Genomic DNA, 18,315 nt, shown 5'->3' with positions numbered 1-18,315 from the left:
CTACTAGACTTCCACCGGGTTCGATAAGGAGCTAGGTATTTCAAATCTGAACCTATATTTTTCCATAGCTTTATCTAGTCTGTTCTCGAACGCGTTTCAAACCTATATTTCGAAATATAATAGAATCAAAAAAGTTTAGGACGAAGTCCAACGAAAAGCTTCAATGTGTACAAGCAAACGCTATGAATTTTTCGGATAAATGACATTATCGAAATTCGACACGATGACGCTAGTTTGAGAAACAAAATGTTCTAATGAGACGCATCCTAAATACAGCAACAAAATGTCGGAATTTACTTCCTATGATCATTGGCCATCAGAAAATATGATAAGTAATACATAATTCCCAAACATGTTTCAACTAATGCCTCCAGTCTTCTTGGGTCGTTACTGGAGCCTGGAGGTTCATCCCAAACATCAACAGTAGAGCGTGAACAGCCGTGCTGAGCGAGTGTGTTGCCTACACTGCCTCCAGTGATCCTGTCATGGCGCGTGTTCTAAAAGTCATTGCCCTAAGGATCCTCCAGGATTCAGCGTCGAAAAGTCCAAAGATGACAAATCTTAACTTTTATTCTACTTTAATACAATCACTTTATATGTCGTCAGCGATTTCTGAGCCAAAAATGTTCAGATGTACAGAGGTAAGTTTATTTCATTCAGCACAAAATTGACCCAAGATAAACTTGCCGGCTCTTTCTGCTTTGAAATCTGCAAGTCTGAAAAGCCATCAATTGTTTATTACCAAGATAACTATCGGAAAAATTTCTCAAAGTTCCATATAAACAACTAATACTTTAATATATTATATAAAACAACCGCAATTTCTTTTATTTAAACAGTTTTTTAATTAATAGAACTATTGAAATTGTCGTTTGTGCTTGTATCTGCCGGATCAGCTGATGATCCAATCGTGTTCTGTCCGCGCGATGCAGTTAACCCTCCGAATGATTTTTCACAGAAAAAAGTAATTGGTTGCTTGAATTTTTAACAACTTGGCAGAAATGAATATCTAATGCTTTTGTTATGAAAATAATGGCCTAATTCAAATTGATCTTTACGCCAGTTATATGATCATAGTTCTACAGTGTAAGGGTGTAAATGAGACATTGGATTTGCCCAGTGCCCACTGGCACTGGCACAGTGGTGCCACTGCCACTTCTACATTACAGAACAGTAGTAGTCAGTACTGACTCTGTACTCTGTAGTACATTTGATTTTGAATTTTTGATTAACCTTCAAATAGATTGGTTTTATTTAATTTTTTGATCCTTTTATTCCTTTTGAATTTTTTTATTTAACTGAGTACAAAAAATTTGAAAATATACTTCTAAATTTCTGTTGGTAATGCAAAAAATTTAAGTAGGCCTATTTGTTTTTGGAATTCTAATCAAAGTATCTGTATTTAATCGTTAATTTAATATATGTTCATGGTTCATCTCAGGCCTCTCCAGTCAATCTCACTTTTTGTATGGTATAATTATTATATACTGTCTATACCTATCTCACATTTTTTTACAGTAGTAAAGATTAGTTAACTAAGGTGTAAAAAAGCAAAATGAATTACTCATGAGGACTCAATGGAAGATTAGCTAGTCTCGTTAATTTTGATATGGACAGGTGGGAACCTGGAGCTCAATTTCATGATTCCTCTTCAAAAAATATTTTCTATGGCAAGTATTTACTATTTAGAAATTAGTGATATTAAATTAAAACATTTAATATATTGATTGCTATACTGCTGCCTGATTGAAATATTGATAATATATATTAAGATTTTAAAAATCTTTAACAAATTTATGTTTCTATTAATGAATTTTTCCAAGGACCAAGGTTGCACTATAAAATGTGGAGGACTGGAGGTTTTTGTATAATTTTGCCTTTCCTGCCTGGCTGCCTGACGCCTGTTATCATACTTTATAAACTAATAATTTTCTAAGAAATTTTTTGCATATGACGGATGTTTTTTATTGTGGAATTAGTTGAATATGTAGTACGGTACCGTATATGTTTTAAATTAAATTCAATCACCAACAGCTGGGTCAGCTGGATGTGGAAAATATTTATTTCCCAAAATATTAATAGGGATTTTCTAACAAGCTAACATTTTTGACCCACCTAGTGGCTGGCATGGATTCTATTTATTTACCTCTCAGGCCATGACAAGAGCGTTCCCACTAATTTTGGAGCCACGAGGTTCTAATATTGTTGGAAACAAATGTAAACTACCTCCAATATTACTGGTAACATAGGTGCACACTGCACAACCAGGCTGAAAGATTCAAATTTCATTGTAAATATGTAACTTTACAACCCTGAGATTTCAGTATTAAGTAGGAAAAGCTCAATCCTGCCCAGTGGCAAAGTGGAAACTTTTTTAGATTTTGATTTTGAGTCCCATCAGTAGACCAGTAAAGTATCATGGATACCAGCATTATCATACATACTCAGAATAATATTTTTAACTAGATTAGGAAGTTATAAGTGAACTGTTTAAAAAAAAATCTCTCATTTGCCAAAAAAATGTTGTGGCCCAAAAATACTGCTACATGAATTATCTTGTAACTAGGTGTTAATAAAACAGTTTGACTGAGCCTTTAGATTTCTAATTTACTTATATTGTGTGACTTTGGAGCTGTAATACTTGAGTAATCCTTTTTCCCAGTCATAGCCATGGCTAGGAAGGTGCTGTTGGCTGTTTTAATATATAAATCCTAAAAAGAAATTCAATTAGCCAGTGCATGTTTGTTGGCTTTGCTTCACTTAGATTGCCCCATGTGATATTATATTGCTCATAAAAAGGTAACATATTTTTGAATCTAACTATCATTGTCCTACTTAATCCCACTTCTAAGATGTTCCTTTTTGAGGGTGAGGGATTTAGACCTACATATTGTTATTTCTGTGGCACTCATTGATGGTACAATTTTTTTGCTCATGGGACAACACTCCTCCATGCAAAGCTGGTAATGAGCCAAAAATTGACTTGACACTTGAAGATGAATTTCAAGATTAGCAAAACCTGTAAACAATGTGTTCTTCCTCATGGGCAGATGCACTACTTGTCTCAAGGATAAATTCTGAATCTCTAGAGTAAATTGCTATTGAATAAGATTGTGGGTTGAAATCTCTGTACTGTAGATAGATATGAATTTTGAGGTATTGATGCTAATACCCACTACAGTGAGATAATCATCTCTGGGTGTATTATATTTAATGGAAATGAGCTCATCTGTATCAGTGAAGTGGCAAAGTTTCATCCTGCCATCTTGGCAACAAGCCAGCAGCTTGCTGTCACACTAACAAGTTTAATATTACATTCAAATCTGATCGTATCTAGCCATATACATCAGCCCAATGTTAGATGAATTTTAAGCTAAGTATTAAGCACTTTAGTTAGTGAGACTATAAATTTTATTTTTTATAAAGTTCTCTGTCGAAATTTGCAAACTACCTACCTTAAAGTCAAAGATAGTGATATGCAATCAGTAATGTTGTTAATGTAATGCACCAAGGACATGAAATATAATGGAGAGAGAGTCATAGGTGACAATTTAATGAATCTGTTATTATCTTTTTATTTGAGTTGAATAGTTTTTGTTTTACCCAAATTTGAACTGTAATCTTTAAGGCAACTATCTGCAAAAATGTTCTGGATGCTTGTACCTTATTGATGCTGTTGAATGAAATCAAGCTCAATATTTTTTAATAAATTATATAAAAGTCATGATCTCTATCTTCACATTATTCACGCGTTTATTTCCCATACTTGTCTATACAGCATCAGTCAACTGCGGACAAGTGTTGTTGCAAGCACCACACGCCCGATGCGGTGCGGTTGACTGCTACAGTCTAGTTCCAGCCTATAGTTGTTGGTGGTCATTGCATGTTACGAAGAACCTCGCAACGTGAGCTTTCACTCTTCCGGGAGGGATCAGGACCTGACTGCTGAAAAACGATCCTATTGCCATAAAAAGACCGCTAGAATGGATCAATATTGTAGTTTTTCAGTTGAATTTTTGATAAGATTACTTCCAGGCCCTATCGTTTTTCGTATGATACCGGTATTAAATTTAGCGCTTTGCATCAACTAGAATGTAATTTTGGACATGTCCACTTTTTTTAATCTGCTAGGAAAACTGATGTATTCACCAAAAAGTGTTCTTATATTTTCCACAATTTCGTAAGTCACGTTGAAATTCTCAGTTTTGCATAGTTAAGGGTAGGGTCAATTGTGATACGACAAAGTGAACGTTAATGGTGTGCTTGTATTGCCAGCTGATGCAGTAAAAGTGATGTCTCAACACCTCTAATTTGTAAATGTCATTCTTGTAACGTAATGGGTGACACTCCGGTAAACGCAAGCAGCTCCTCATTTAATGAAGCGTCGTGCTTTGGTCCATTAGCAGATGATTTATTACTACTGCTTACTTATGACTAAGTCCATTAGCAGATGACTTATCGTTGTTTTGGGAGCTCATTTACGAAACTATGTCGGTCCTCTCTCCTCCTGATGGTGTAAGGCTGTAAGCGGACCCAATACTCTAGGGGTGGGCGACACCATGTGTAGGCAAGGACGGGGCTGCATTGCTGTACTACTTTACCTTAGCGTTCTCAATCTTCTTTAATATGTGACCGCAAAGTGCCGCAGACGCTGTGTCCGACTCTTACTTTACAAGTTTACTGACACGGAAATACGTGGACAGCGATACTTGTGCTCTTGCATGGAATGCAGCACGAGCCCCATCCGTACTAGACAACGTAATTTTATAAAGATGAACGTCTTCACGTGAGAGATGAGGAATATTTTCTCTTGAAACTGATGGACTTCACTTGTCCTTGCTTACTGAAATACGGTTTTGACCTGATTATTACCTTATATTACCTCTTCTATTACCTTCTTACGGGAGCTTTTTTATATCTTTTTCTTATCGAGATACGATGGGTGTCGGTTGAATCTGAATCGTCTTGGCTTCTCTTCTTCAAGACGTTTGTGGGATTCTTGAATTCATACTAAATTTAATTTCAGGTTCGCATCGAAAATAATTCATACAGCTTTAAATTATATGCTCTCTAATTGTTTGTGCTCTTTGCACTTTAATTTCAGGTTCGCGTCGAAAATAATTCATACGGCTTTAAATTATATGCTCTCTAATTGTTTGTGCTCTTTGCACCCAATAAATCATACAATGTGATCTCACAACCATGCTTCCAATAATAGACGCTGATAGGCCAGCCCAGTATGAGTTATAGCACCATATCCACGCACGCAGGGCTACAGTACGATTTCTCGCTTCTTTTGCCACTGCAATCTTCCAACGCGCGTCGATCGCTGCTACGACGACGCCTAACTGCTTGCATGAGTGCGCTTACAGCCTAACTTTCCGCCACTGTATTCTGAACTAGATTCACTCGTCGCCTCGGCTTTTCACTTTCATAAGCAGAATGTGGCTGCTGTTGTCTTTATTTTGCTATTATATTGTGCAGGTTAACCACAGAGGCCACCTTTGATCCTTGTGTATACCTTCAATCGTTGAGCCCTTTAGCCGCATGCCAGACTGCTCTCTTCAATCTTGCCTGCTAACTAGCTCAGCCGTTTCAAATTGCCATTTTTATATTAAAACTGAAATTGAAGCTAAAAAAAGACAGTTTCATTGAAACCTTTGCTTTTATAATACACAACTTGCTCCTTTTTGTTACGGTATAGGAATATATTTACTTTAAAAGATTGAATTGTGTGATTACTACTACTCAAGCTTCCTGAGCTGACTATTTTGACATTTGGTGAATAATATCCCTAGTTTAGGTTATAAACCTGTACTCTCTTGTAAGCTGTTTTAGTTCGTGTTAATTTCATCATTTTAGCATTGCATCTCGTTAACCATATTCGTTCGCTCGTTTTGCTTCAACTTTCGCTGCGAGCTGCGCTTCTAGTGATAAAACTTGTGAACTTGCAAAGAACTACATATTATACTTTGTATAGCGCGAGATATTCGGTACCTACCTACTTCCCGAGTTGCTGTTGTTCTCACGAGCGTCTTCAACTTCCCTGAGAGCATGACAGTGCTAAGTGATCATACCTGGTCATTTTCAGGGATATTCGCCATTGATGACGCTCAAGAACACTTTGAAAAAGAAAGCACTTGAGTCCGTGCGAAAAATTCGCTGATAATTGAGTATTAGTGTGTGGTTAAGCATGTAGAAACTTTTTATTGTTGCAATCGAGACTTAGACTTGTTTAATGACTAATGAGTGAGAACGCGAGTATTATGAATCACATTTCTAAGACAAATTTTGTCATTACATTTTTGTGGTTGCGTTATGCTAAAGACATAGAAAACGTTGAATTTATAGTTTACATTTTTTCAGCTCTTCTAGTTTTGGTGAAGTTTGTCATGAATGTGCTTCGTAGGTAATTAGCATGGAACCCGGCTAATTTGACGATCATTCTACAAAATCGATTCAATCGTGTAGTTTTCATGTACCTATAAAATTTCATAAATATAAAATCAATGGTTCAGTAATCATTTAGTCGTGCTGATTAAATGCGTTGCTAAATGTCCTATACTTGACTGTTTTCTATCTAGCGACGCCTGACAGTTGTTATAGCTGCCAGTGACGTCTGAATGTTGTTATAGCTGCCAGTGACGTCTGAATGTTGTTATAGCTGCCAGTGACGCCTGACAGTTGTTATAGCTGCCAGTGACGTCTGAATGTTGTTATAGCTGCCAGTGACGTCTGAATGTTGTTATAGCTGCCAGTGACGTCTGAATGTTGTTATAGCTGCCAGTGACGTCTGAATGTTGTTATAGCTGCCAGTGACGTCTGAATGTTGTTATAGCTGCCAGTGACGTCTGAATGTTGTTATAGCTGCCAGTGACGTCTGAATGTTGTTATAGCTGCCAGTGACGTCTGAATGTTGTTATAGCTGCCAGTGACGTCTGAATGTTGTTATAGCTGCCAGTGACGTCTGAATGTTGTTATAGCTGCCAGTGACGTCTGAATGTTGTTATAGCTGCCAGTGACGTCTGAATGTTGTTATAGCTGCCAGTGACGTCTGAATGTTGTTATAGCTGCCAGTGACGTCTGAATGTTGTTATAGCTGCCAGTGACGTCTGAATGTTGTTATAGCTGCCAGTGACGTCTGAATGTTGTTATAGCTGCCAGTGACGTCTGAATGTTGTTATAGCTGCCAGTGACGTCTGAATGTTGTTATAGCTGCCAGTGACGTCTGAATGTTGTTATAGCTGCCAGTGACGTCTGAATGTTGTTATAGCTGCCAGTGACGTCTGAATGTTGTTATAGCTGCCAGTGACGTCTGAATGTTGTTATAGCTGCCAGTGACGTCTGAATGTTGGTATAGCTGCCAGTGACGTCTGACAGTTGTTATAGCTGCCAGTGACGTCTGACAGTTGGTATAGCTGCCAGTGACGTTATTAATAGGTGTCGCGAATTGCCTATTCTGCCTGCATGCACTTCCGTTGGTGTAGGCGTAGCAACACATGATATTTTAATACCGCGCTCATGCGACAGCGAGGGTCGTAAGGAAAATAAAGGAGGACTATACTTGCATCGTTCGCAAGAGAAAGTAAGTCATTGCAATACTGGTGCTATAGCCTATGCTGACGGAACTATTGAAGTTTTTACGATGTCTGCGAATTGGCTAATTGGTCATCCCTGCCGCAGCCAACCAACGCTACGGTCATCTCGCGCTGGCAAATATTCTTGGTATAGTCATCAGATTAGGTGACATCCTATATCAGCTTCTCTATTTACTGGTTTAACTTTTAAATTAAGTGAAACCCGATACGAGAATCTCCATTTCCTCGTGTAAGCAATGAAGTAAGTGACATGGTGCTCGTTTAATATCCTGCGTGGCCTTTCATGTTGTTTCATCCAGTTCATTCTATCAACGATGTACTGTGAGTCGCGCGCTCATGCGGAACTCGTCTCGCTCCTGTGATAATTATAAGAATACTCATAAGTAACATCGTCTTGTTCCTGCGATAATTATAAGAATACTCATAAGTAACATCGTCTTGTTTCTGCGATAATTATAAGGATACTCACAGGTAACATCGTCTTGTTCCTGCGATAATTATAAGGATACTCACAGGTAACATCTTGCGACGTGTGTAGCTTATGCACCGATTACGCCACATCTGACATATATTAGTGCATATCAAAGCGTTGCTGGTTATCAAAGCGGTACTGGTTATCAGAACGCTACCTGACTTGTATTCATGCTAACTCTGATTTAAACCAACATGCAGAAGAAGTTAAGTTTCAATTATTCCCTTGCAGTGTTTATGAGATGTGATTGGCTGTTCACTTGCAATCGCTTTATGCGAGTTCTTGATCGCGGAGTTTTTCATCCATTCATCACAATAATGAATGCTTCGTCATTCTCGTGACGATTTCACAGCGTCATTGGTTCCAACCACCGCATTGCACAGTAATTCCAGAAGGATGTGCTAAAGTGTGCAGACCTGTGAACAGATTCAATTTAATTACCTTGCGTTTGGAGAGGCCGTGAGCGATCCTGTCACCGATTTCTGTCATTACCTACTAGCCTAATACTAATGACTCAGCTGTTACCGAGATTTATCTTGAGTGCCGTTCTATCAGGAGTATCCGCGAGCACTCGTCATGGTTATTATTATTGCTTCGATATGTGGCGTTCGACTGCGAGTTTCACCATGTGTTCGCTGGAGCGTCAACTTCTTGCGTTTTTGGTCGCGTCCTCACAGCATAAGATATTCGGTTTATCGCTAGGCTCTGTAGCTCACGTGGTTATGGTCTTACTTGTTCCAGTAATTATTTACGGCTGAGCGTACGGCGCGTGCTCTTCTTGTGCTCGACTTGCGATGGTTCTGTACAGCACCTCGTGATGACCGATATCTTCTCTCTTGCCGCAGTCGCATGTCGACTCTTATACTTGCAGCTCCTATGTCCATTCACTTTTATTGAGATTATTGCATTCGTAAAATGTTTCAATTAATAATAATTAATGTATCTTAGAATGTATTCATTTTAGATAGCCTCAATTTAGAAAGTACTGTTAATAAAAAACTAAGTAAAAATTCGCTGAGAATTAATCGCGATTATTTCCTCCTGTCATAATTGCCTCAGTTTATAATCGGCTGGATAATTAAAATTAGTTTCATTGAGAATCTAATTCTGCTAGGAAATATGATTCATGTAATGAAAAATAGGCTGAGGGCCAAATCCGTTAAATTATCAAACTATGTTGTAGTTTCAGGCTCGGAACTCTTCCATATTCCCGTCTTATGACTGAAGAATAACCGCATGAAAGGCCAACATACGCACGTGTATGAATTATTTTATTGTAATACGTCTGGAAGTCGACCCCGATTGTCGAAATCACACGCAATGCCACTAAAGCGATCAACTCTCATTACAGGTTGCTTGCTGTTTCTCGCTCATCAACTGCACGCTTAGCTTCCAGTAAGGGAAAAGTCTCGCTATGTAAGCTGCCACAACCATTATATTTCCGCTGCTAATGCGCCGTCACCACCGATCATGAAGCAATGCTCATTCAACTTGTAATGAGCTTGCATTAAAACAGCTGTCATGTCATGTTAGCTTGAGAATAACTACTTGTGCTTGAATTCTCGCCGTTCTTAAAACTTGGCGCTACAACATTCACCTCGCGCGATAGTTCCGTCGTGACTGAAGTGACTGCCACCAATTAAATTACTGTTCGATTCTGAACAGTCGTTATAGTGCTCGCGATTAATGGCAGCGAAGCGCTGCTCTCGCTCGTTCAATTTTTGCGACCCAGCGCAACATTGTTCCGATTTTCCCCGATTGCCGTAATTTCCCTTGTTTCCGATTAGAACAATGTCCCCGGTCTCCCGATTGTCTAGATTTCCCCGGTTTATGTTGGGGCTTAAATTTTATGTGCGTTATTTGAGCAACGCCCTGTAGCTCTCCTGTATGTCTAGCCGATGCGCGCTTAAATCGGTCTTTCTATCGATTCAATTTACACCGATTAAGAATAATTAAATATAGTTCATTGCTAATATTAATCATTTGCCCACATGAATCAAGGAATTAGTACCATTTTCGCCCATATGGGTTAATTTACTTATTGCAAGCGTATGTCTCGCCTCTCGTCCGCTTGAAATTTTTATCTGGTCGACTTTACGTTTCTCAGAAGCTCAACTAACATACATTGAGAGGTCACATGTATGAGCGGAGCAATTATGCCTCTGTTCTGAGATAAATTTCTTTTGCCTTGTATTTTTCACTACGTTCTAAATTGTTATATTGATGCGAATTAAAATTTTCACGTTTTGATCTATAAATCATTTAAATCAATGGGTTCTAATAAAGCGAAGTAATTTACGCTCACTCACTGAACATCACAGTGATCGAGGCTTGGGTGGGTTCAATTGTTTGCGGGAGAAAGTTTCGCTTGTTTCCGCGCGCTCAGTAATTTATTATAAGTAATAAATGTTCTGCAAGAGTAACAGTATTTTTCTGTCATACTGTACGAGTTTCCAGGTGTGAGATGATTTTTCGCGCAGTTTTTCATCGTATCGTTAGAATTGCTATAATAAAATTGTTGCATCTCGCCCGACCGATGCAAGCAAAATCTATCTAACTGCAAATGCCTTCCTTACTATATGTCCTTTTTCACGAATAAAGCAGCTAATACCGCAATTTTCCTTGCACATTTAATATGGAAGAAATTATTTAGTACCTGTAATACAATGGCTGATAAAAGTGTATCCTTTTTAGCGAATTTTCTCATTTATGGAAAAATGCACTATTGCGTGCTCGCCATGTCCGTCCGTCCGTCTGTCCGTCCGTCCGTCTGTCCGTCCGTCCGTGACCTCAAGTTTTCGTCGACGAGAAAATGCGCTCTCTGTCACTCACTGCAGTGAGTACTGAGTTATATTTTTTATACTTATCGAATGCAGAGACATGTATATTTCGCTTTTATTTTTTAATTACCCGTATATTAAATTCCAGCATGACGGCATTATAGTATAACTGTTGTCCCCTTTAATATTACAGCCTCATAAGTGATGGTCACGTTTCGTTGTTGCAGGTGCTGAGCGTACGGCCCGCCTCCCTCATGTTCTGCGCCGGTCAGGTAATAACGCGACAATTTTTTAGAGTTCGTATTTAAGCGAAATAAGAAATAACTTAGTTTCCAGACTTTATATAATAAATGAATTTATTAATATTAGTTAGTACTATTTTAGTTGTATGTGCCACTGTATGCGCAGTGATGGCGGCACCGAGAGAGAGGAGCTAGCCGTGGGTTTGAGCCTTGGAAAGCTCTGTTTATTTCTAGGTGTCGCTGCATGGTGGGCGTCGCTTGGTTGCCTTCAGTAGGTGGTGCTTGCAGCATGGCTTTGGGATAATGTCCCTAAATGAACTGTGGGTACTTGTTACCTGGGGTGATGTTAAGCTCTAACTTTTAAGGTTTCATTGGGAATTGATAATCAATCAAGAGTCTGAAATTTCATTGACAAGTTGGTTATCTTACGTAAATTGACACTTTTCCTGCACAATAAGTTGAAAAAAATCTTCTTGGCCTCAGTTCCATGAAGATTCCAGCTTATTGGGCAGGCTGTTTTATACTTGGAACGCATCACACAACACTTGCACCACACCACACCACAAGACTTGCACCACACAACACTTACACCACACCACAAGACTTGCACCACACCACACTAAAAAACGTGCACTACACCACACCACAAGACCTGCACTACACCGCACTATATACAAGACTTGCACCACACCACGTACAACACTTGCACCACACCACAACACTCGCGTGTGGACACTGAAAATTGTACGCATTCGTAACGCAATTCCGTGTGACAGCATCACCCTGTACGCATGCGTGATTATCAGTGTGACTGTCACGGCTAGCAGCCAATTTCACTATATTGTTATTTCTACTAACTACTGCCCAGTTATTGATCTTACCTGTCGTCATAATGGTTTATTAAGAGATTATCCAATGGCATCAATTCATCTAATATAATTCTGTTTAGAGTTCAGCCTGATAAAAACGCATCGAAAACATCTAACAGATTTCGTTCGACATGTTCAGTGTCCGATATCCGAGTCCCAGTTACGAACTTTTTCCAGATTTGTTGAGCGTTACATAATTAGCAAGGAGTTGTTAATTCACTTTAAGTATAAGTAATTTCACTTTATCTCTATATTGACCGTCGAAGTGTTCCGTAGTTGCCCTTCAAATTCGACTCGCTTGAGTTAACTTTAATTTTTATTTTATTTCTACCGTGATTGCAAGTTAACAGAGCAAGACCGCTGCGACCTTGCTTTGTCTCGCACTAACCGTCATTGCACCATTTGCTCGTTCTTTGTTTAATTTAACGTGAAGTATTTCATTCATACTGTATTGTAATCTATTTGTTATACCGGGGGATGCAACGCTCAGACTGCTGCCTTATTTTAAACAAGAGCTGGTGCAGTTGATCACTTCTTCTTCGGCGTTGATATCTCTTTGTAGAGAGACGCAGCTTTTTGCCTTGGATCTTTGTATTTATACTTGTTTGTCGTCTGTGAAATGAGTTAGATCATCGAATTTATGTTAAAATGCCAAATTAAGATGTGCATCTCCGGGAATTGTTACTTAACTTCCACTTAGATGCGCTTGGGTTGTTAATAATTGAATGCGCTGAGCGTTATCCGTAGACTAGCCTTTCATTTTGATGACAAAGCGTCTATTAGTATTCATGAAATTTCAAATATTTGTCGATTTATCGAAGTCAAGCACAAGAGGCTTTGTTATGTCATAACGTGTGCGCGCAAGCGCTCATTTTACGGTCCGTTGAATACGACTGGTTTATGAACACCAATTTCTCAAACAGATGCTGTTTTGCGGTCACACAGCAATAGGAAAGATGTATAGTTAAGTGTCATCACTGTGCGCGACAAATACATAATTGCGACACCCTAGTGTCAGGAGCCAGTGATATATGAGCACCCTTTCCTCTAGAAGTGATAATGATGGTGTTAAGAGACGTGATGCAGCTGCTGCCTAGCTTGCGTGAGTGCCGTGTTGTGAAAACTTGATCTGGTCTCGACACATCGGCTGTATTTTGTTGATGATCATCAGATGCAACTGTCGGTGATGGCTATCAGATGCAACTGACGGTGATGGCTATCAGATGCAACTGTCGGTGATGGCTATCAGATGCAACTGTCGGTGATGATGCTTAGCCGGTTATAGTTCAGTTCATTGTTCCTGGACAAAATTTATAGCGACTGCTGTTTTTTGCATCTGCTGTGACACTTTTCATCCGCGTTACGGTACCGTGTACGTGACACTCTGGCACCGAGATTGCACTTTTCAAATATTGAAAATTTCCTATAGGGTCCTGCGAAAACCTGATTATTAATTGAATTGACGCTGATCTTTTTTTGTTTATGTTAATATGTACTTACTGAATAGTTGCGAAATTTTACATTTTGACGAATAATTTGAAATGTGTGTCTGCTTTTATGCCAAGTGAAATTATCTTCTTTTATCACATTAAGACGCCTGGACATTGCTTTCAGATTAAATGCGAAATTCGTTCGAACCTTTCTTTAACAATCAACCTTCCATCTAACTAAGAAGATACGTTCATTTCGTGCTTCTAAATGCGAGTAGGATTACAATTTGTTACCCCTAATCAAATTCTGTAATCAGCTAAAAAAGATTTGAATTTAGATTCCTAAAATAAAATATCAGTTCCATATAAGTAAAATATCAGTTCCCAACCCGATAGGTCTTGTGTATATGCGCACAAATGGTCCCTATGAACTAGTATATTTCTAGCACTCTGCTTCAGTCACACAAATTTATAAAAACTAGATAATAATGGTCTTGAGCTTCGGTAACGACAACCTCGTTCTATCATGCAGCACCCTAAAAAATGGTTTGATTTTCTTAGCAACGCGCGCTTGCAAGGTTACCGCAGCGTTCATCAATCAGAGCAGTCATTAGAAACTCGGTGCGTATAAGATTCCAAGTTATTCGAGTACAAGATTTCGAGTTATTTGTGTGGTCATGCGTGGCTTGCGAACTCTGCCGACTCTTTCGTGGTGTGAAATTCAAGGTAAAATTTCACCCACAGTTGTATTTGTGTCATTGAATAATTGAGAATACATGTGAAAAGCTGGTCGAGTTGAAGAACAGGAATAGGTTTAAAGACGTGGCGTTAGGTTGTAGATGGATGTGAGGAACGCGGCTAGCCAACTAATAAAAATGTTAGAATTAATTGATCAGATTTATCGAGTAATTAAGAAGTAACAGCACCTAATACTAGAGGTTCTAATCATGCAGAGATACGATGGAATTTACGTTGATTTCACGAAAATAGTCGTGAGTTACACACATTTCATTGAATGAAACACTAGTTTTACTGAAATATTTTCACGTGGGCTATATATATATCAATGGGGATCTTGATCTCGCAATAAGTTAGGTGCTGTTTAATTGTGCATTGGTAGTTCTAAATCAGACGTTTCATCATCTTTATAGTGCGTCAATCTCTCATCAAAATGTCTTTACCGCAATTCAATTCATTTTTTTAATCTCATTTCATGAGATGCACGCAAAGAAACCGGACCTACATTCGAGAAATAAAACCTAGAGGCCGGCGCGAGTGACACATCACACAGAGTTCATCAGATCCACGTCTATGATCGACATGAATGTATAGCGTTAGTCTATGAAGAGCTATAATAATTTATCTGAAACATAAGTAATGTGTGCAGACCTCGAAAATCGATGTATACGGTCGCTTATCATATTTTTCGAGGTAAAAGTTTTATTTGTAAAATCGCTTTTTATTCGTCAATTTTAGACGGGTTTTCGGTTGTTATTTAGAAACGCTTACTTTGCTGGTCAAGTGAAGGCAGTAAAAACGGCACAAGATTAATCATGAATTCTATGGGTTCTTTTTTTGCATTAACGGTTCATTTTCATTTCGCTAGGTTAAATGATCATTTATTATAATTACTTTAATATTAATTCAATTTCGTGAGTATCCAATCAGGTGTTAAATGAACCTGCATCAAATTACTGAAACTTTCACCCTTTCATATTATAAACAACATGCCTAATATCTGGCTGCGTGTGGTCAGACGACATTTTCAGACGCGAGATCGTGGTGCGCTAATATATATACTATCGCACGAAACTTCCGTCAAGAACATCCCAGATTCTGACGAAAGCTACGGTTTTATTTCCGGCATCGTGACAGCCTTGGCATGTCGTGAAGCCCATAATGCAGCGTGGCTCTCTATAGCCAAGTGTCTTTTCGAGTTGGCGTCTGCAAAACAAGCGATACGGCCATTACTTTTTATTCTGCACCGTTGCTGAGTAGGTCAATCGGGCTGCGAAAATAGCGGGTACATCTCAGTTGAGGCTCGGTGAGTGCACGTCTTTTTATTCTTTAGAACGGTCATGATATGCTCATTTGTTGATATTCAAGAAAAAATGTTTAACTTTTACAGTCAATGTAGGAATCAAAAATAAATTTTGATTAGTATTTTATTTGTAACGGAGACGCTATGTGTGATCGCACGGCAACACTTGCATTGTTCATTAAAAAGTTGAAAACAGTCGATGTACTATTACGAACAAAAGGCCGCGTAGGCTTACATGGGTGGTGCAATTTAGCCATTACTTTAGGAAACGCTTGTCATTAGAAGATTTATGGGAACGCGAGAGCTGTTAAACCGTGCATGTTGTGTGCAACCGCGCTGTACAATAAGTGTACATGTCGAGGCTGCATTGCAGTGTAATGCTTTTTATGCAATGTAATGCCATTTAATGTGATGAAATACAATATACAATGAATGTGCTTTGGGTGGTCACTTCTGAGAGCGTGACAAGATCCATTCGCGAAGTAGAACGACCGTGAAAGCAAGAAGAGAGCTTTTATGTAATCAACGCGCGCTGGTAATTGGTCAGGCGCTGGTAATTGGTCAGGCGCTGGTAATTGGTCAGGCGTTGGTAATTGGTCAGGCGCTGGAAATTGGCCAGGCGCTGGTAATTGGTCAGGAGCGCCGCCTTTGTCTGTAGAGTTGGTCCTAAACTGTGACGTTGAATGCACGCACCCCTTCAACTTCTAGTTCAAAAAATTCGTTGTAAAAAGTGATGAAAACGGAAAAGGAATCGTTTTATCTTCTTACGTAGTAACGAGAGAACATTTTTTGGTAACTTTGTTCGCTTAGCTGACAGAACGCTAGACGTGACATTAGTAATTTATTTTATCGAGTTTGAATGGCCTTTGTTTGAGTTTGAATGGCCTTTGTACGAGTATGAGTAGCATATTTTTTCTTCCATAGCAAAGCTTGGCTCCGTAATCATCGAATATGACAGTTGCGCACTCCACATATATTCATCTCCTTTAAAAATTTTTCGTTTCAAGTATATAAAAAACAAACACTTCAAATATGCTAATTTATCATTTGAGATACAGTAACAACATATATTATAACCACAGTAAGTCGTAATTTGCTGCATCATTGCAAGTTCCGCATCCACTGAATTTCTGACGTTCAGAATTTTATCATGTTATTTTATTTTATCATTTTATTTTATCATATTTTATCATTGCAAATATAGTTAGTTACACTATATATTTATTACTACAAGCTACTGTTCTATACCGTCGCAGTTTTGCATGGCGTTCTGAGTCGTGTCTTGGTTTCTTAAATCTTTTTCTGCTGGTATCCTGCCTACAGTCCGTCATTCAAACCCTTCCTAACATAACCCGAACCCATGCGACTTTGTGATGGCTTTATCAAGTTTACAATCCTCGGTGCTATAAATTATTCTAGACCAGTGATCTGTTACCTACCAGGAATGATAAAACGCTTGTTAGTAGCTTCGCTCATGTGAGACTGCGCTGAGGATGACATCACGATTCTTAGAAAGAGCTTCCTTATAAGTGCTAACGCTATAATTTTCCATTAAACCTGTTTTTCCTTCTACATTTTAGTTAGATTCGCACGTGTAGCATTTAATAATGCGGAATTTGCCAAAATTAAATTATTTTAGTTGGGAAGTTTAGTGGTATTAGTATATGAGGTAGACCTCTTATTATACAGTGATGTTCATAGATGTCTTGACAATATTAATGAAGTACAATAAATTTGAATGAACAATTCGTATAGTGAACATTATATTGGGTAATTTAAGACATGAAGATATATGTATATGCGAATAGGAACAATTTCGGATCTTAACTGTAGAATTCGCGGACAAGCTTAAGCAGTGCTAAAATTGAACCAACCGACACAAAGCCAACAATTTTGAAGTACTTTTGATTGGATGCATTCAAAAATGTAGCATAAATGAAATAGAATGATTATGCCTGGAAACTAATGAAGAAAAGGTTCTTCATTCAACCGTCAATGCATATAAAACCTTAAAGCCACCGTGAAACACTGCAAACTTACTGCCATCGCGCTCGCTTAAAAACTTGCTTTGAAGTGATGAAGAAGCATGATAATGCAGTGATTATCAGATGCAGTGACCATCAGATGCAGTGACCACCAGATGCAGTGACCACCACCAGATTGTAGGCCGAGTGTCGCTGCTCTCATCTATCGCCAGTGGTCGCTCGTGGGTCACGATAAGCTTGCGTCGCGTGCTCCGCAATGCATCGCTGCCGTTCATCTCTGGAAAGTGATGGCTCAATTTACGGACATAAGTTACTCTTGCCTTGCACAAGCTCGCTTCAATGAACCAGGAATGTTAGGACGAGCTCACTTTTTCGAGCATCTTTTACAGCTGTGGACTGGAAACCGTAGTCCTATCACTCGCACATGTCTCAGGAGGTGATGGTGTTAGTGTCTTCCAAAATGGATAATTTGGCCAGTAAATGTGCTGTATCTCACACATTTACTGAGTCTCGATCGGAATGATAAATTGGTTAGGGTTAATAAACTGGTTAGGAGTTAAATGCCCCTAGTCACTTTTTTAAATCAATTCGTCTCAATATTTTACGATTTTTTATATAACATTTTAATATTTAAAAAAAATGTTATATTTTGGAATTTCCATTTTAAAAATATTTTGTTCCTATTTTCGGCCTGATCCTGGTTGATTATTTCAACATTTTCAGCAAATTGTGTGGCTATCTATAAAGTGTCGTTCAGAGAAACAGCGATTTAATGCGATTCAATACCAAACGACGTTCAGTTGTCGTGGAGTTGACGTTGCAAATTTTAGGTTTGAATTCAGATGCAAGTTTTGAATTAATGTATTTTGACTAAAGACAAATATTATGTCGAACGAGA

At 38.6% G+C, this 18,315-nt stretch overlaps 1 protein-coding gene across 1 annotated transcript in view; it reads left to right on the top strand.

Moving 5' to 3' along the window:
- Nucleotides 1-396: 396 nt before the first annotated feature.
- LOC108672915 (all trans-polyprenyl-diphosphate synthase PDSS1) overlaps nt 397-18,315 on the top strand; it is a 29,786-nt gene continuing 11,867 nt past the window's right edge. Inside the window, exons 1-2 of the mRNA XM_047885749.1 lie at nt 397-641; nt 11,078-11,122. Coding sequence (XP_047741705.1) covers nt 486-641; nt 11,078-11,122 — 201 coding nt within the window. The 5' untranslated portion in view covers nt 397-485. The remainder of the gene's footprint in view (nt 642-11,077; nt 11,123-18,315) is intronic.

Source organism: Hyalella azteca, unplaced genomic scaffold, assembly GCF_000764305.2.
Source record: "Hyalella azteca isolate HAZT.00-mixed unplaced genomic scaffold, Hazt_2.0.2 contig2982, whole genome shotgun sequence".
In the NCBI taxonomy this organism is placed as follows: domain Eukaryota; kingdom Metazoa; phylum Arthropoda; class Malacostraca; order Amphipoda; family Hyalellidae; genus Hyalella; species Hyalella azteca.
This window is presented reverse-complemented; position numbering and strand designations above follow the sequence as displayed.